General features: G+C 48.6%; 1 protein-coding gene across 6 annotated transcripts in view; it reads left to right on the top strand.

Annotated features, from left to right (window-relative positions):
• Positions 1-17,350, top strand: part of LOC123020642 (sodium channel protein type 5 subunit alpha-like) — a 270,015-nt gene that overhangs the window by 115,712 nt on the left and 136,953 nt on the right. For 5 of the 6 annotated variants that reach the window (XM_044424589.1, XM_044424584.1, XM_044424586.1 and 2 more), the window contains exons 9-12: positions 2,680-2,821; positions 3,147-3,344; positions 10,019-10,198; positions 14,922-15,305. In XM_044424589.1, the coding sequence (XP_044280524.1) occupies positions 2,680-2,821; positions 3,147-3,344; positions 10,019-10,198; positions 14,922-15,305 (904 nt within the window). The remainder of the gene's footprint in view (positions 1-2,679; positions 2,822-3,146; positions 3,345-10,018; positions 10,199-14,921; positions 15,306-17,350) is intronic. The other variant, XM_044424588.1, reaches the window with a different exon arrangement.

Consider the following 17,350-nt stretch of genomic DNA (forward strand, 5'->3'; position numbering starts at 1 on the left):
AAACTGCTCTGGCAAACACCAAGGAAAGAAGTGAATCCACCAGGGCGATTTGAAAATGAAACGAGAAAGCACCTTTGACAAAGGCATCCTACTGATGGTTGCTATAGAAACCTTAATTAGCTTTATCCTCTCTTGGACCCTAATTTTCATTTATAGATTGCGACCGAGGTAATTTTTATGTTCTATAGGATGAGGCATTTTTCTCAGTCAGTTTGCAAGTGCATTGTTTCACCTCAGTCTATAAATACAAGTAATTTAGAAAGAGAACAGGGCCTTAGAAAGTTCTCTCATGCATCTCCAGGCTATTTTTAAAGCCTCTTTAGGGAACTATTTCTGTTGCCATCGTTGCTGCTGCATTTCATTAGAAAATCCCTACAAGCAAGGGTTTTTTTTTAAATAAAAACAAACAAACAAGCAGAAAAGTTTCAGGCACCTGTTAGATATAATGCAAAAGTAGCAGTATTTTTGAAAGGAAAAATAATTTTGCATGCAAAACACTCCATATTTAGTTGCTGAAGCCCTTGCACGATGTGGTGTGTGGTGCAAGAGAGAGTGAGCGAACAAGCGAGAGTGCGCACACTTCATATTAGGGGCTGTCAGCTGGCTTTTCAAACCTTTGATGTCCCAGGTTGGGTAGCGGGGTGAGGTGGAGGTTTGGTGGATCCTGGGCAAAGGGTCGGGCTGAGCTGGAGCCCAGAGCCATTGGCGATGACTGGCTGGACCAGAATGCTCCCCCATGTATATCTGTCTGGACCCTAAGAGCATCCTCTGTGGTTTTTCTGAGGGGGACCCTCCCCACAAGCAGGGGAAGACCCTCCCCAGCATCAGGTGTTCAGAAATAGATAGGTGAACATCCTGGAGGTCCCACCACACACTTTTATGGCTGATGGGCATGGATAGACCCCGTTGCTGTGATGTGCCATCAAGGCATCTCTGACTTGTGGGTTGCCTCCAAAATGTCCTATCTTGACAGTCCTGCTCTGCCCTTGTCAGTCAGGGCAGTGGCCTCCTTCATGGAGTCCATCTCAAGTTTGGTCTTCCTCCTCTTCCACCTTTGACTTGCCCCAGCATTCTCGTCTTCTCCGGGGAGTCTTGCCTTCTTCAGATGTGTCCAAAGTACGAGAGTGTCAGGACTGCCATTTTTGCTTCCAGGGAAAGCTCCGGCTTGACTTGATCTGGAGGCCCCCGTTCATCTTCCTGTCAGTCCAGCGTATTCAAAATAGATCCTGCCCTCCAAAAACTGCCTTACTCTTAAAAAGCCATCAAGTCATAACCATGTTTGCCCCTTAAGTTATCAATATCAGGGAGATCTAGTCTCTGTCGCTGATCTGAGAAAGGGTCCACCCTGCAGCTGGTCTCAGCCCAAGTTGTTTATTTGAACCCCGTGGTTGGACAACTTGGAGCACTCGTCCTTAGTAACATCATAGTTTTTAATGTGAGGAATTGTGTGAGATCCCGTGCACATTCTTCTGGAAAGATGCTTTGTGTTAATGGAATAGCCTGGTGTTCCGGGATCCAATATATAAGCAAATAAATTGGTAATCGGACAGGAGTCGTCCCCCTTCCTCAGTTTGCATGCTGTTCAGATGAGGTTTCCTAGGACGCTCCCCAACAGAAGACTTTAGCCAAGCATTTTAGGATCCTGACCACAGCAGTTGTTTGCTGGCTGTAGCCCTGGACAACGTTCACAGGGGTCCCGCAGTAAGAGAAGTTATAACCATGTGGCTCCTTGACCCACAGGGAGCTCAGCCGCTCCGGACCTTCTCTTGCCATGTGCTGCTGCAGGCAGGGCATGGGTCTTTTCTAGGTCTTCTGACTTTATAGGCTTGGAACCTACTTTCTAGGCAGGCTTTGAAATTGTTAAGGGAAAAAGGGAAAAGTCGGGAAGCTGCTTCCATGCTGCTCGGTAAGTGCTGGATTCCCTGCAGAACCTTCCAGGGGCCCTCCTGAAACAGAATTGAAACGGCTGCCCCAGTTTGCTTCCCGTGACCTAACATTTTGCTGTTGGCCTCACTGATGATTTTCAAGGCTGCAGAGATCTCGGGCAGCAAACAGATGCCTCTGGAGAGCCAGTGTGGTGCAGTGGTTAAGAGTGCAGGACTGGAATTCTGGTGATCCGGGTTCTAGTCCCCGCTCAGCCATGGAGCTCACTGGGTGAAGCTGGGCCAGTCACAGGCTCTCAGCCCAGCCTATCTTGCAGGGTTGTTTTAAGGACCAGATTGGGAGGAGGAGGAGAATTAGGGCAGCTACCCTGAGTTCCTTGAAGGAAAAAGGGTAGAATAGAGAGCAATTAAACTGAAGGAGTAAAATATTGGAAACAATAAAGGAGCATCATAAGATGCAGCCATCAGAACAAGTCAATTCAGAACCCTAAAAAACAAACAAGCCCTGAATACCACCCATTTCCCCCCTATTGGCTCTGACCTAATATGCCGTGAACAGAAGCAAGCAGCTCTGGGGATGGAAGAAGGCAGGGATTCCAGATGCTGCAGCCAGTCTTTTTAAAGTGCCAGCCCTGGTATTGGTGTTCGGTTCAGTCTGTAAGGTCATGGTCCATCCCTGCTTTTTCCAAGCCTTCTCCTCTAACTGCTGTGCCAGTTCTGAGTTGAGCTGCAATGAGCTTTACCTTTGTCAGTCCTCTTTATGCCTTACTGTTTTTCCGTCCCTTCCTTTTTGCAGTACGTGCCCGAAAGGCTACCGATGCCTCAGGGCTGGTGAAAACCCCGACCACGGCTTCACGAGCTTCGACACTTTTGGCTGGGCCTTTCTCTCCTTGTTCCGGCTCATGACACAGGATTACTGGGAGCGCCTCTACCAGCAGGTAAACAACCCCTGATGAATTGTGGGTGGCTGGGTTGCGGGAAGCCACTTCCCCACATTGCCTCTGCAGTGATTCAGGGGGTCTGTGAAGACACCATGGGGCATGGCATGGGAAGGGAAGGGAAAGGGCCCTGGGGGTGTGATATGGGAAAGGGAAGGGGTGGGCTGGGAGAGTGGAACAATTAAGCAGCCCTGGGCAAGTTCAGGAGGGCTGGGGGCCACTTTCCCCTGCTTTGGGGCTGGCCCCCATGCTGAATGAGCATCTTGGCTCACTGGGCAACCTGAAAACTCTCCTTTTAGTAAGTGCAAACATTTTGTCTGCCTAGACCCTCAGATCTGCTGGCAAGATCTACATGCTCTTTTTCATGCTGGTCATCTTTCTGGGCTCCTTCTATCTGGTCAACTTGATCTTAGCAGTGGTGGCCATGGCGTATGAAGAGCAGAACCAAGCCACCCTTGCTGAAATGGAGGCAAAGGAGAGGAAGTTCCGGGAAGCCATGGAGGCCCTGAAGAAAGAACAAGAGGTCTGTAAACTCCCCCGAAGGCCCTCAGTTAGCCCTTAACGTCTCACGAGACTCTCAGCTGTTTTGGCCCCTTTCGCCTTCTTTCTAAGAGCCGAGCTGCATCATCGGTTCTGCCCTTCCCAGGTTTGTGCGTTGCTGCCGATCGGCAACAGCATCCCCCAAGCTCAAAACCAGATGCAAATGCTCCTGCCAGGGGCAGACATCTTGTAGTCCATGCCTCCTGCTTCTAACCTTTCCCAGGAAATGGAGTCAGGCATTCTGGCAAACAGGATTCCAGTGAGCAGCGTTTCCTACTGCTAAGTTGCTTTCGAGTGTTGAAAGTCCATTGCACAATTTCTCTGCCTGTAATCCTTTCAACAGAGCTGCTGTCAGGCGGACTTCCCCAGTGCGGTGATCACGGAGGTCTGTTTTGGTGGTCATGCTCAGCCCCAACCCTTTAAATATTATTGCTTCTGTTCTACTACTATTCAGCCACAGTTCCTTCTGGATGGCAGGCTGTGCTACAAAATATGAAAAGAAAAGTAACAGCAGCAAACAGAGTGTGGGGACGAATGTCTGGATGTTGGAAAATCCATTCTGACTCTCTTTTGGGGACCATCAGCTTCATTTTGTCATCCAGTCATTGTTGGAATCAGATTTTATGTGAATGTGTTCCCATGGATGGGTGCAAATTTGCACTTCCAAAAATATGCAAAGGGCATCCAAATGCACAGATTCCCCCCATGCATATTTTTGTGCTTTAGCCTAAAGCGGGGGAAATCCACATTTGTGGTTGGTGAGTTTTGTTTTCTGTATTTCTCTGTGACTACATATGCATACAATTATGGAAGCAAAGCAAAAAAAAAGTCTGTAAATCCACAAAATTTGCATGACTGGGAAAACCATCCGCTATGAAATCTGAAGACTGAATTCTTAGAAATCTGAACTCATTTGATTCCAGAACTTTGCTTAGCCTGGGCCAGCTCTGCACTTTCGGGTGGTGAGTAGTGTGGGGAAGGACGAAAGAGAGATTTGTGGCAGTAGAAGGGCGAGTTAGTTGACAGAAGGGAAATGAATGCACTGAAAATTAATTCAACCAGGACAAATCAGGTCACTAAATTTGGGAGAAAGTGACTTGAGCATGAACTTCCCCTTAATCTGGGAGAATGAATTGACTTTTGAGGTGATTTGGGGGGAATCAGTGGACTTTTAAAAAAAACTTTTATATGCTGTCCCTTATGCATAGCATCTCAGGACGGCTTACAATCATTAAAATCAAAATACAATAAAACAATCTATAACAATGTAAGAAATAACATATAACCAATAAAAATAAATTAAATAAAAAGCAGCTGATAAACATTAGAATACTAATTTTTAAAATAATGATTGAATAAAAAGGTTTTGACCCGGCACCAAAAAGAGTATAAGCTCGGTGCCAGGCGAACCTCTCTGGGGAGCGCATTCCATAATCTGGGTACCACCGCAGAGAAGGCCCTCCTCCGAATAGAAGTCCTTTTTACCTCCTTCAGGGAGGGTTCTCTCCTGCAGATCTCAAGGGGCACAAGGGCATATAAGGAAGGAGACGTTCCTTCCCTGACCTGACCTGAGGATTTGGTTGGCCTCTGGGGCACCAAATGTGTGGTTTGGCATTTGTGCATTACATTGCCTTGTCAGTTTTTTGGTCAGACAAGGAGATGGGTCTCTTTCCCACCTGTGAAATGGGTCTTCTGTTGTGCTCTGCAGAGTCAGTGGTGTGGTGTGGCCTTTGGGCATCAAGCGGATTTTTTGTGCAAATTACACAGAGCGTGTCATTTGCACTTTGCACAAGACGCGTACACCAAGTACGGCACTCTTAGTGCAAAATATGCAGAGTGCGTCCTTCTTTGTGCAAAGGGCATACAGCTCACAAGTCACATATGGGAATCGGAGTGCTACACATTTCCTGTCGAATGTTCGCACAAATGCTCAGTAGACTTGGGCACAGAGAAAGAAGTCGAGTCCATGGAGCCAGGCTGAGGAAATTTATTTATTATTTATTTATTAAAACATTTTTATGCCGCCCCATTCGCCGAAGCCTCGGGGCGGCTTACAACAATAAGTTAAAATAATTATAAATCAAAACTATAAACATTAAATTAAAAATACAAAAATACAGTATAAAATAAGCCGCCCTGGCCAGATGAAATCCAATAATATTAACAGTTAAAATGCCGCTTGAATAAAAAGGTCTTGGCCTGGTGCCGAAGAACAAATAACGACGGCGCCAGGCGGACCTCTCTGGGGAGCGCATTCCATAGATTGGGCGCCACCACTGAGAAAGCTCTCCACTGAGTACCCACCCTCCTAATTTCTTTCACGGAGGGCTCCCGGAGAAGGGCCTCTCCCGCCGATCTCAGGGGGCGGCTGGGCATATATGGATGCAAGCGCTCCTTCAGGTAACCAGGACAGAAATCGGACAGATTCCCACCTCAGACTAGAGTCCTTACGCATTCCTAGTTCTAACCGTAGCAACGCCTGACACTAGACTTGCAGGGTGTTTCGCACGTGTTGCTGTCCCAATAGGGGTTATCACTTCCACTTAGAAGAAGGCATGAGAGTAGCATCTACACCAACATGTTCCCGCAACTGCGCATATGTCTAGTTCTCCTCGTGGTGTGTTAATCGCCTTGTCCCAAAGTGCACAGTTGTCACATGCCGCACAATGTGGGTGCGTTGCACATTCCTCCTCCCTCACAGCAGCGATAGCTGTAAAGAAAGCCCTCCATGCAAAGGAGCTCTGCAGCCCATCGCGATGTCACGTGTTAATTGGCAGAGGGGTGCGGGGCACCTGTTAAAAATCGGCAGTTGGTTTATTATGATTATTTTCATCATCTTCAAAGATATCCCCTTGCTCACTAGAGGGAAATTAATGGCTTTCTGTTCAATATTTGCAGCCCTCACCATTAGTTCGAGTTAATTAGCATTCTTTTCAGATTGGCTTTATTGATCTTCCAACTTCAAACAGCCTTTCGTCTCCCATTATTCAACAACTGGAATAATACGTGGGGGTCAGCTGTTTAAACACCGCCGATGTGGCGGTTGTGCAAGTAAAACAACTCATCCACCGAAAGCCAGACGCAACTTGTCATACAATAGTTCCGATTAGCATGAGCGAACGGCCCCTCACTGGTGCAGCGCGGGTGGCACTTGAGAGCCGACAGCTGTTGAGAGAGTATGTGAATTTGATCGGCTCTCTCTTGTGGCGGTGGGGAGTGGGGAGTTCCAAAATCTCAGCATGGCGGGAAGGGTTAGAGTTAGGCCATCTTTCCGAGGGTGCAAATGGTCTACGAGGCAATCTAAATTGGATTGCATGGTATAGCCCTGCTGGGTCAGTACCACTTCAGGTTGCAGGAGGTGCAGCCTCTTTAAATGTCATGTCAGAGAAACCCCTGCAATGCTGATCTTCCCATTATGCAGAATTAAATGGAAGACTGAGGTGGGAGGATTTGCACCTAGAGCACAGCACAGGGACAGAGGAGGCTGCTTCATACTGAGTGAGATCCACCCAGCTGGGCAGAGGTGGTATTCCGCTGGCAGCCCCTCTCCAAGGTTGCGGGCAGGATCCAGAGCATAAGGAAAGCCTGGACAGGCCCTCCAATAAACGGCCCGTCCAGTCCAGCACTCCGTTCACAAAGTGGCAAGCCAGCTGCCTGCTGGATCCCTCAAGGAGGTGATTTCCAAGCTCTGCCATATTATTTCTCCCCCCTCCCCTTAGTTGGACTTCAAATCCATTTCTAGCACCTCTCGGTTTTATCTGCCTTTCCCTGCAGTGATTCTCTTGATAGCTGACGCACAGAATATCCAGCCAGGCATATGGCGCAGAAAGTCCGTCTTATCTGGCTTTGTATTTGTGTGGGTGGGTAGTGCCCCCCCTTCCCAAAGCCCACGGTTTGTGTTTATCACTCTGGACCTTGGTCACAGCATGTTCTATCACTGTGTTGGATAAGCCTTTGCCTGCAAAATAAGAACAACAATAAACATCTGTATCAGCAGAAATAACACAGGCTGTTATAGAAATGCAGCAGAAATGACATGGTCTGCTTTTCTGGGAAATTATGCAGAAAGCGTGAGACCTCACGTGAGAGAGCATTGCCTTTGCCCAATTGTTTAGATGTTATCTGGACGGGCACACGGCTCTCCAGCATGTGACAGGTCCTCACATCTGAGAAATATGAGGAGGGACGGACCCAGGAATCAAATTCTGGCTCAGCCAGAGATTTGCTGAGCGTGAGTCGTCAGTTCATGGCATCACCCAGTTCAGACCATTGCGGGGCCTCCACTATGGATATAATTTCATGCTGTGTGGAGCCTGTCTGGAACACAAGAACATGAGAAGCGCCGTGCTGGATGAGACCCAGGGCCTACTTAGCCCATCATTCTGTTCACACAGTGGCCAACCAGCTGCCTGCTGGAAGTCCCCACGATGGATGGATGCAGAAGCCCCCTTCTACCTATGTTGCCCTGATCCAGGTGATACGTAAAGCCACAGGACCAGGGCCACTAATAGCCTCCCCCCACGTTTAGTTGGACAAATCCCTTTTTCAAGCCATCCTGATACGTGGCCATCTCTACATCTTGTAGCCGATTAACTATGTGAAGTTCTCCCTTTTCACTGTCCTGAAATTCCCTCCAGTCAGCTGGGCAAAAGCTTGTATCCTCCTCTCTTGACTTCCAAACTATGGAAATAAACAGTTCTTTTGTTATTTGCTGTGTGCAATCTGCCCAAGCTTTCTTGCCGGGGGGTGGGGGGGAACAGTGCTACCCCTCAGGCGCTCTCGTGTGCCTCCTAAGTCCAGTCCTCCATCAGCTCTTGAGGGCATGCACCAGCCCTGGAGGGACATTTTTGATGCTGGAGCAAAATGGGGCAAGAGCGTGGCTTTACAAGCAGTGGCGGTCTGCCAGTGGTTGCAGTCCCTGCAGACACGCCTCCGAATGTTTCCACATTGTCTTGCTCCATGGGACAGATGGGGACAGGAGGTGGCGGATGCCAGAGACCCAGTGCAGGAACGTGTAATGTGCAGCCAACGGCTGCAGACTAGACCCTCGATGCTGCAGGTTGGACCCTCTTCCCAGCAATGAGCTGCTTCTCTCCTCAGGGACCTGCACTAGTTGCCAAGAAGCTACTGGGCCCAGTTCGAGATGTTGCCGTTAGCCTAGAAGGCCCTAAACAACTCTGGACCCAGTTACCTGAAGGACTGCCTCACCTGTGTGTCCTTTGTCAGGTGCCACTTATGGAGGCTTGCCTCAAGAGCACTTACAGGAGAGCACTGAGAGTTGAAGCCCTCACCCTCTGGAGCAACTGACCCATGGACATTAGAGAGTTCTGTCATGTCGGACACAATCCAGTGGGCATTCCTGTAGTCCTCTGAACCCTGAGGTTTCTGGGCATCCTTTTTTGGGTAGGAGAAGCGTGGAGAAGGAGGTTGCCCCCATGGTCCTCCCATCCCACTAGGCTGCCAGTTTCAGCCATCGCACTGTGGCTGAAGGAAGGAAGATGAGGAACTGTCAGGATAAATTATGCCCTGACCCCTCTCCTTCCCCAGTTCCCTCAAAAAAATTCTCTCCCCTTTGCTGAAGTCACTCTTACGACTTCAAGAAGCAACCAATGAGGTTCTTTCCATGCTGGCTGTGAGAATGGTGAGGTAAATCCATCACAGATCCCCAGGTCCTAGGTCAGAGTTCTGACCTCAGATCTGGGAATCCCAAAATCCCTATGGCCTTCTTGGGGCTGTCTAGGGGCCATAGATTGTTCTGCCCCATGTCTTCCTTGAACACATCTCTTCACATGGGCTTTCCCTGGAGCAGGACCCAGACAGCTCCAGGTTCAGCAAACAGCAGAGCGTGCCCCTCTGTCGCTGCTTTCTGGGCATGCCTTGTTTTTATTCTTACTTTTATTGTAGTTTGGAGGCCATTGCCTTTTATGCTCACCACCGGGATACCTCTGCGGAAAGTGGTAAATGAGCGTGAAGAAGAAAATAATAAATAAGTGCATACGTTGGCAAGGAAAGCCGGCGTGTGGGGGAGCAGTCATGTGGTTTGCAGACAGGGCTTCAGCCCTGGAAGCTTCCAGAAGCACCGTGCTGCAGAGGAGCAAGGCACATGGTTCCTCACAAGGTCACTGCGTTCTTTGGAGAGGCAAACTCCGAGGCCATTTTAAAGGCAATGGCAAGTTGACAGGGACCTGAAGGGACCAGGGAGCAGAGCAGTCCTCTCGGGCCTGGAGGGTGTCAGCGCTGGCTTGGGGTGATAGAAGAGGACCCACTGAGCTACTAGGGATGGAAGGGAAAAAGGCAGGGGGGCAGGGTATTTCCCCCTCTCCCCCACATCCACGTGAAAATTCCTCTTAGGATTTCTCCTAGGAGAACTGTGGGTTCTTCATGAACCCCACGTCAAGGGACTGCTAAGAAAGCTTGTGGGAGCCCCTCTGAAAACATCTAGCGGCAAAGCAAGAGTCATTCGGTTTTTATGAAATTTGTCAGACAGTTTGCCTGCAGAAGACATCTCATTTTTATTTTCTATTTAAATTTGATGAAATGAGGAAAAATGGGAGTAGCTGCTACAGTGAAAGTTTCTATGGCTACAGCTATCAAATATCATTTTCAAGATAGCGTGCTTATGCTTGGTTCACTTTCTTTTATTTTCATATTCTCCAGGCATTAGCTCGAGGAATTGATTCAATGTCGCTTAGCTCCTTTGAAATGTCACCTTTGTCGTCCAAAAATTCCAAAGAGCGAAGAAGCCGAAGAAAAAAGAAGAAATCTGTTGGAGCAGAAGAGGATGGAGACGACCAGAAGGGTCCAAAATCAGAATCAGAAGATGGTCCACATAGGACGGTTAGTCTTTGCCTGAAGTGGCAATTCCGGGAAAAACCCCTATATGAGCCTATATAGTAAACTCTTGGGGTAAAGATGGGCATTTCCCCCACATAGAGAAGGATGCATCCCTTCAGTTGGATTAGCTAAGTTCAGAGAGCAATTCTGTGCTCTTGATGGGACACTTCAAGATCAGAGCTCTCTGTTTCTCTGGTGTCCTGTCAGCTCATGCCAGCAGAATGGGACCTCCTGTATTTTAATTCCATCCATGAACTTGCATCCATTTTCTTCCACCCCATTGCTGGCAATGGGAAGCAAACATTTAGATGGGTTCTGGAGTACATATACATGCTTCGTAGTGATGGGCACGTGGTCCCGAGCTGGGAGGACTTAGGATTCTTCATTTCGTTCGCCATTCCCTTCCTACCCACTGGAATGCCTCCAGGGTACCGATTCCCACAACCACCCATGGAGGAGGCCTCCGTGGTGGCTGGGCTGAGCCAAGAGGAGTGTCCAGGGTCAGTATTAGAGCCCTGGATCTGAAAACACAGCAGTGCTCTCTGTGATACCTGCAAACTACAAGCTCGAGGTAATGTTTGGGGAATCATCTGGAAGGACTGGTCTGCAGTTAACTTGATTCATGCATCCCTTTTTGTACCTCAATGACGGGATGGCATACACCTTTGTGTAGATCGCTGCATCTTGCATGGGTGGCTGTCCATACACGTGTTTAGGCACGATAGACAGACCGACAGTGTGGCCCTTTGGTTTTCGTCTCTGCAGTGCCATTGCAAATGCAATTTCAGTTGAAAGTTGAATGTTGAAAGTCAGTGACAAGCGACCTTCAAATCCAAACGTGTCCGTGCATTTATGAATGGGTGCACACCTCTGGCGAGCAGCTCTGCATTATTCTGGAAGGGTCCCATCACTGGGAAATATAAATATAAACCGGAGAGTGTTTACAACTGGATATAAGCCAAAGGACACTGCTTTAGCTTTTGTTCTTTATTAATTTTTTTTCCTGGAGGGAACCCCTGCACATTCAGAGCCATACAGGTCTTCTGTTCTGTAATACAGCTTTCCTCAGTCTGGTTCTCTCTGCCTGATGGGAGATGCAATCCGGTACATTTGGAGGAATCCAAATTGGGGAAGCTGCTACAGTATGTTTTTTGCACCTGGGTATTCCCGCTCCTGTCCTTTCAATGCTCTCTGAACAGGAAAATGACTGGCAATCTGTCCCATGGGTTTGCCACCTGTAAGGCAAGAGCGCCCGTTCATCTGTTGCCCAGAGGGAGGGCGTGTGCCTGGAATGGAAATTCCCTGCCCTTCAAAAGAGTATCGTAGAAATCAGGAAAGGGAAGGAAGACCTTTCTCTCCTCGAGGACTTGAGGAGTGAAAGTCCGAGACTGGATAAAACAATGCTCTGGCACCAGGTCGCGTGTCCTCTGCTGTAACCTGCTAGGGGAACCCGTGCAGTTCATACCTCAGTGCAAGGCAAGCGGAGAGAAGTGAACTGCCATACATTTCTGAATAGTCATTGAGCTTCGTAAGGATGCTACGCTAAAGAGCTGTTGCAGCTGCCTCCGTGTGTTCAGGGCACTGCTCTTAACCGTGCCTGCCTTCTCCTGCCTAAGCGTAAATACCAGCCTCTTGAAATTCACCAATTAACAGAGGCAGTCTGTGTAAAATCTCCTGACCCTTAATTATTGGTGATGTTAGAAAGACTTGCCAGTCACAGTCAACATGGGAGGGGATGCAAAGGAGAGAAACTGATATTGAGCTGCATCCAGATTTAGTCAGGGCCAGAGTTAGAGCCATTGAAATCCAGGGAACCTACGTGGTCTGCGACTGATTCATGGCCATTGATTTCAATGGGTCTACTCTAAGTGTGACTACATCTAAATCCAACCTGTGCGATTGGATGTGCATGCACAATTACGCACCCAAACGGCTGCTTTTTCCGATGAGACATGAATGGATTTCTACACGTGCTCTTTTCTTTTCTTTTCTTTTCTTTTCTTTTCTTTTCTTTTCTTTTCTTTCACACTGAGACTTTATTCTTGTTTAATTGAGTGTGTGGCCTTGCTAATTGCAAGATTGTTAATGCCAAAATGGCTGAGTGAATTGCTTTGCTCTGAATGGGTTTTGGCAGGCCAAATAAGAAATGTGGGCTGGACTTGAAACACTTTTCTCAGCGTGTTCCTTCAAAGGATGAGTTGTCTTTTCATTTTGCATCCGTGCATTTGTCATCCACTCAGTGAGCACAGGAACCAGAAGGGCCGGGTCTCCAGCGAGTCTCTTTTACCAAAGGGTGCTGAACACCTCATGCAAAGGGGGGCTGAGCCATTTTCATGCAGTTACATCCTGTTTCCCCATCCCCACTAATTACACCGAGGAATGGAGTCAGCCCCAATGCTTACTGTGTGGAAACCAGGTGGTTGTGTTGTTACTAACTAGGGAGAAACACTTCTCTTCCTGTGTCATTCTTGTATTTGGTGTCTTTCCTCCCTTTTATCATCGCATCAGATTGGTTCACGTTGTCATTTTGACCTCTAAATCTCTCAGTGTCACCACCGAGGCCAGAGCACTCTGGCAAACATTGATTCGTGTAATGCTGGTGTCATAGGAAGCTGTTTTTCTGTTTGCTACAAGCCCTCAAATTTGGTTGTTCCACAGAAGCTATGCCAGCGTTTTGAATTTTCTTTGTGCCCCAGGTTCTGCCATCCACAAGTCTGTACTGATGGGGCCAGTTGGTCTTGTTAAATAACCCCACAAAACATAGCATGCTCACATTCTCTCAAAATTTGTGGCTTGTCTTGTACTGTTGTACAAATACAAATCAGTCTTGTACTGATTTGAGCCACAAAACATGGCTTAAAAGTAGCCAAAACATGTTCTCTGATATAACCTGTGTGGGGCCTGATTAATCAGCCCAAAGCCTACAGAATACCCTAAGGCAAAACTAGGTTTCTGGTGGAGATGGGGCCCCCAGCTGGGAGGACTCTGCTCTTGCTGCCACTTTGGGCGGGCAGCCCCAGACCCTACCTGGTAAGCACAAGCCCTCCAAAAGCGTGGGGGAGGCAACAGGCAGGCTGGGATCTACTGGAGAGTCTCCGGGTGAGTTGCAGAAGCTTGGCAAGGATTTCCAGCAGCCAGTTGTCCCACCAGAGCACAGGCAAATGCCGGCATGTCCCTGCATGCACACACAATGCGTATTGCAAAAAAGAAGAGTGTCTGGGGCTCAACGGTTTCGCTGAAAGGGGTGAGAGATGCCCCATTTGGTTCTGATAAGCAAAGCGACTTCCCAAGCTCAGAATTCTTTACTTCTAAGTGTTGGTCTTTTGCAGCAGGCTTTGATGGGGGGCTTTCAGGATTTTAATAAGAAACAAAATAGATGCTGTGAGCCTGACCTCTGCCCATCCTCTTGCCAGACATTTTGTGGGTTCTGCCAAATGGGCCCGCAGTTTTGGGAGAAAGGTGCAGCTTCCTGCCTGTTTTGGCAGTGCAAATACAGCACAAATGCAGACTTGATGCATGTGGACTGTATCCTGGCAGATGAGTCGGCTTCAGCAGGGACAGCCAACTGCTCCGGGGTCAAAGCTCTGCTCCCTGGAGCCCCAAAGAAGGATTGTGCCCTGTGCTGGCCTGCAACTGCAAAAGAATGCTGGAAGATTTGAGGCCGTGCTCTCGGACCACATAAGGCCAAACACCTCGCTGCTCCCAGAGCAAACAGAAACGCCTCTTCAGAATCAGGGTCAGAACCTTCTGCAGTGCCCAGAGGTTTTATCTCAGGCGGATGGACACAGAAGGGCTTCCTCGCCCCAGTGTGGTCCCCATGTGCCAGGTACAGGCACATTGTACTCAATGGAGGACCAATTTTGATACCTAGATAAAGCTGGCCGCTTAATTTTAATTCTTGGCTCTGCGCGTGCATTTGTAGTGATCGCAAGAAGGCAGAGGACAGGTGGGAGATGAGAGTGCCCGTTGAGTAACACCTGTGGACAGGCCAGTGATGGGAACACAGAGCAGCAGAGGCTACGCTGTAAAAATACCATGGGTAGTTCAAGTAGCGGTATCCCATTCTGGGTGGAAGGAGCTTTACTCTGGGATATTGGTCAAAGCTCTAGAAAAGAGGTGCACCGACCAAATTCAGCCCAAGACCAAAGTCTATTCTGGAAAAGCTGGCAGTGCTGGCAATGTTGGTGTGTTATAAACTGCCCAGATATCTTTGGCTGTTGGGTGGCATTGAAATAAAATTAACGATGCTGATGGCGGGCAGGGTGGAAGTCAAGAGAGGGCATGGCAAAGGGCTGCGACCAGATCTCCCAGCATGCCAGCATACTGTAGCTTAATGCTCCTACTATCAGTAGCTCAACTCGAAGGCCGGATGGGAACTCCCAGAGAGATGGATTTGGCCCTTGGCTTAGAGGTCTGTAGAAGACTAGGAGGAAAGGAATTCTTGTCTGAGAAACAGACTGATAAAATGCATTTGCTATTGGGATCAGTAAATGGAAGCCCCAGGAACAAAATCCAGCAGAAGAAACATGTGCCGAAGGGCTGGGGCCATTTCAGTGGGACTTGCTAGATGTCTGCACTGCAGCTGAGACCCGTTGCTCTCCAGTGGGACTCAACGATGACCAAAGATGTAAGGCTCTTCAAATGTAGAAGCCAATGCCTTCTAAACTTCCCCTCATTCTGCCCCCACACCTTATGTTCTTCTCCCACCCTCTTTGGCTCCTTCCAGACTCTCCTGGGTTTCACTTCTGGCTCCATGGAGAATTCAGTGAAGCGCAAGGCCAGCCATGGGAGTGTCTTCAGCTTCCGGTTGCGGGGCAGGGATGTTGGCTCAGAGGCGGATTTTGCTGATGACGACATCAGCACCGTCGGGGAAAGTGAGAGCCAACGTGGCTCCCTGCTCGTTCCACGGAGCGGGAGACGACTGAGCGTGCAGAGCCAAGGAAGCTACAGCTCTCCAAATTACACCTTCAACGGGAAGAGAAACAGCTCAGTGGACTGCAATGGGGTGGTTTCCCTGATTGGCGGCGGAGGAAGCCCCGACCCAATGACCCCAACGGACGTGTTGTTGGGGCCTCCGGTTATTATGGAGAAAGCCGGCACTGGTGACACGGTAGGTGGCTCTGGTCTTTATCCAGTCTTCACCTCCTCTGCATCTCCCACCAAGCCACACGGAGCTGTTTTATTGGCACAGCCTGGCAGGCAGGTGGATGGATTGATGGATTCAGGCAGGCAGGAGGCAGAAATAGGAAGCTGGCTGGGCCCTGATGGGGGATGGGGATGGGGGATGTGGGGAGGAACCATTTGTAGTTCCAGTCAAGCATGCTGAGGGCTTGTGGGTGTGGTCACCTCACAGATGGCACACTGGGGATGGACGACCAACCGGATTGCAGTACTGGTGGCTAGTTTTTTTTAAGAGTCACACCAGTGGGGTGAGAAGGGTTAGCAACACCGTTCCAGGCCCTTTTCAGAGCCCCTCCTTGCTGCAAGTAGGCACTAGTGGAGGCTTTCTGAAAGCCTTCATAAGGTGCGAGCAGAGAAGCAGGAAGATGATCTTACCTCCAATCAAGGATCCAAAATAAGTCAGCACAGCTGTCCAGCTGGATGGGGATCTCCCATGGGCCATACTAGGCCCCCTGGTGCAAGGTCGCCCATCCCTGCTTTGATGGAACACCATCGACTGATAGTAGTTTGAGTTAGGTTTGCTGGAGCATACGCTCTATATAATTAAAAATACTTCAAGTCAATGACTGAGTTCAAATAACAGAATAACCACCACTCAAGGGTGGGCTGTTTTTGAAATGTGAGTTATATTGTCTGAACCTAGTCTCACTAACCTATCATGGTTTGTTAGCCACAAACAACCTACCATTCTTAATCCAACAACAAATGATGGTTAAAACTTGGCTTGTTAGCCCGTCTGGATGTGGACAGCACAATAACCTGCCTTTCAATCATCATCACTCATGTTTGAATGACAAGCCACACTCAACCCATATTCAACCCTTGAGTGTGGGTAATCTGGACCATACCAATGTCTTGGCTACAGTTTCTAGAGGTTGGAAGGAGGAATTCTGGTCGGGTTGATCTTCATACTTCTAGAACTTTGATGCACTTTTTGCTGTCTTGTACCTGGAGCTTCCCAAAGCTTGTTTCTCCGGGCTTGATTTTTGTACCTCTGATCCTGCTGCACAGACAGTCAGTGCAAGTTCTCTGGTACAATGTAATGTCACACTTTCTGCTGTGATTTCTCAGGGGGTGGAGGTAACAGAAGGGAAACTACTGCTTTGTTATGATGGAAGTCAAGGCTTTCTAGCAATGAGAGACAAGGGTGTATGAAAGCACAGTGTAGTCAGTGGTACCTGCTGCCTAATTAATTAATTAAGCATGTGTCAGTCTCCATGAATCTGTCATTTTTAGCTCCATGGAGATAATTCAATTAAAGTTGAGACCAAAGTTCTAAAAATCTTAAACCTGGCATGTTTATAGCTTTATCTTGGGATGTTCTAAGAGGGGTGAAGTTACTGTCATTAAGGTCACCTGAGTGGGTGTCATTTCTATCACAGGGCTGCCGTATCTCTTGCAGCCCAAAGGCTGAATTCTATTTGAGAAATGTTCTCAAGGGAACTATGCAGGTTGTTTTGCCAGTGGTGGGCATGGCATGGGCAGGACAGGGGTGGAGGACAAGAAAGTTAAAGAATGGCTGCCTATTTTAGCTTAAAGCACTCGCTTCCAATAACCGAGACTGAGGAAAGCTATGTCAACCTTTTAGCATGGGTTGAGGGGAAGCTGTATAGAATCCAGAAACCCACCACAAAACTGGTGGTTGGCAGAAAGAAGGCACATCCAGGGGAAGGGAGCCTGGCCGCCTGGGAAGCCCTGGGCTTGGACCCTGCACCTAAGATTCTGCAGCTCTGAGCAGGCTGGAGGTCCTGGGTTGAGTCTATATTCCCTTGGGCCCTACACTCCGCCTGCGAAGTGTGCAGCTCCCAGGGCAATCTTGTGTTAAACTGTTCCTTCATGAATGCTTTCTCAGAACTGCACTTCAAGAACATCAACAGCTTAGCAGCGGAGGTGATGGCTCTTCCTTTTGTTTATTTACTGTTGTTGTTCCTCAGAGGCAAGCATTGGGCTGTCATCGCCCACTTCAGTCAGTGG

The sequence above is a fragment of the Varanus komodoensis genome, unplaced genomic scaffold, assembly GCF_004798865.1.
Source record: "Varanus komodoensis strain SLA01 unplaced genomic scaffold, ASM479886v1 scaffold15, whole genome shotgun sequence".
Lineage (NCBI taxonomy): Eukaryota > Metazoa > Chordata > Lepidosauria > Squamata > Varanidae > Varanus > Varanus komodoensis.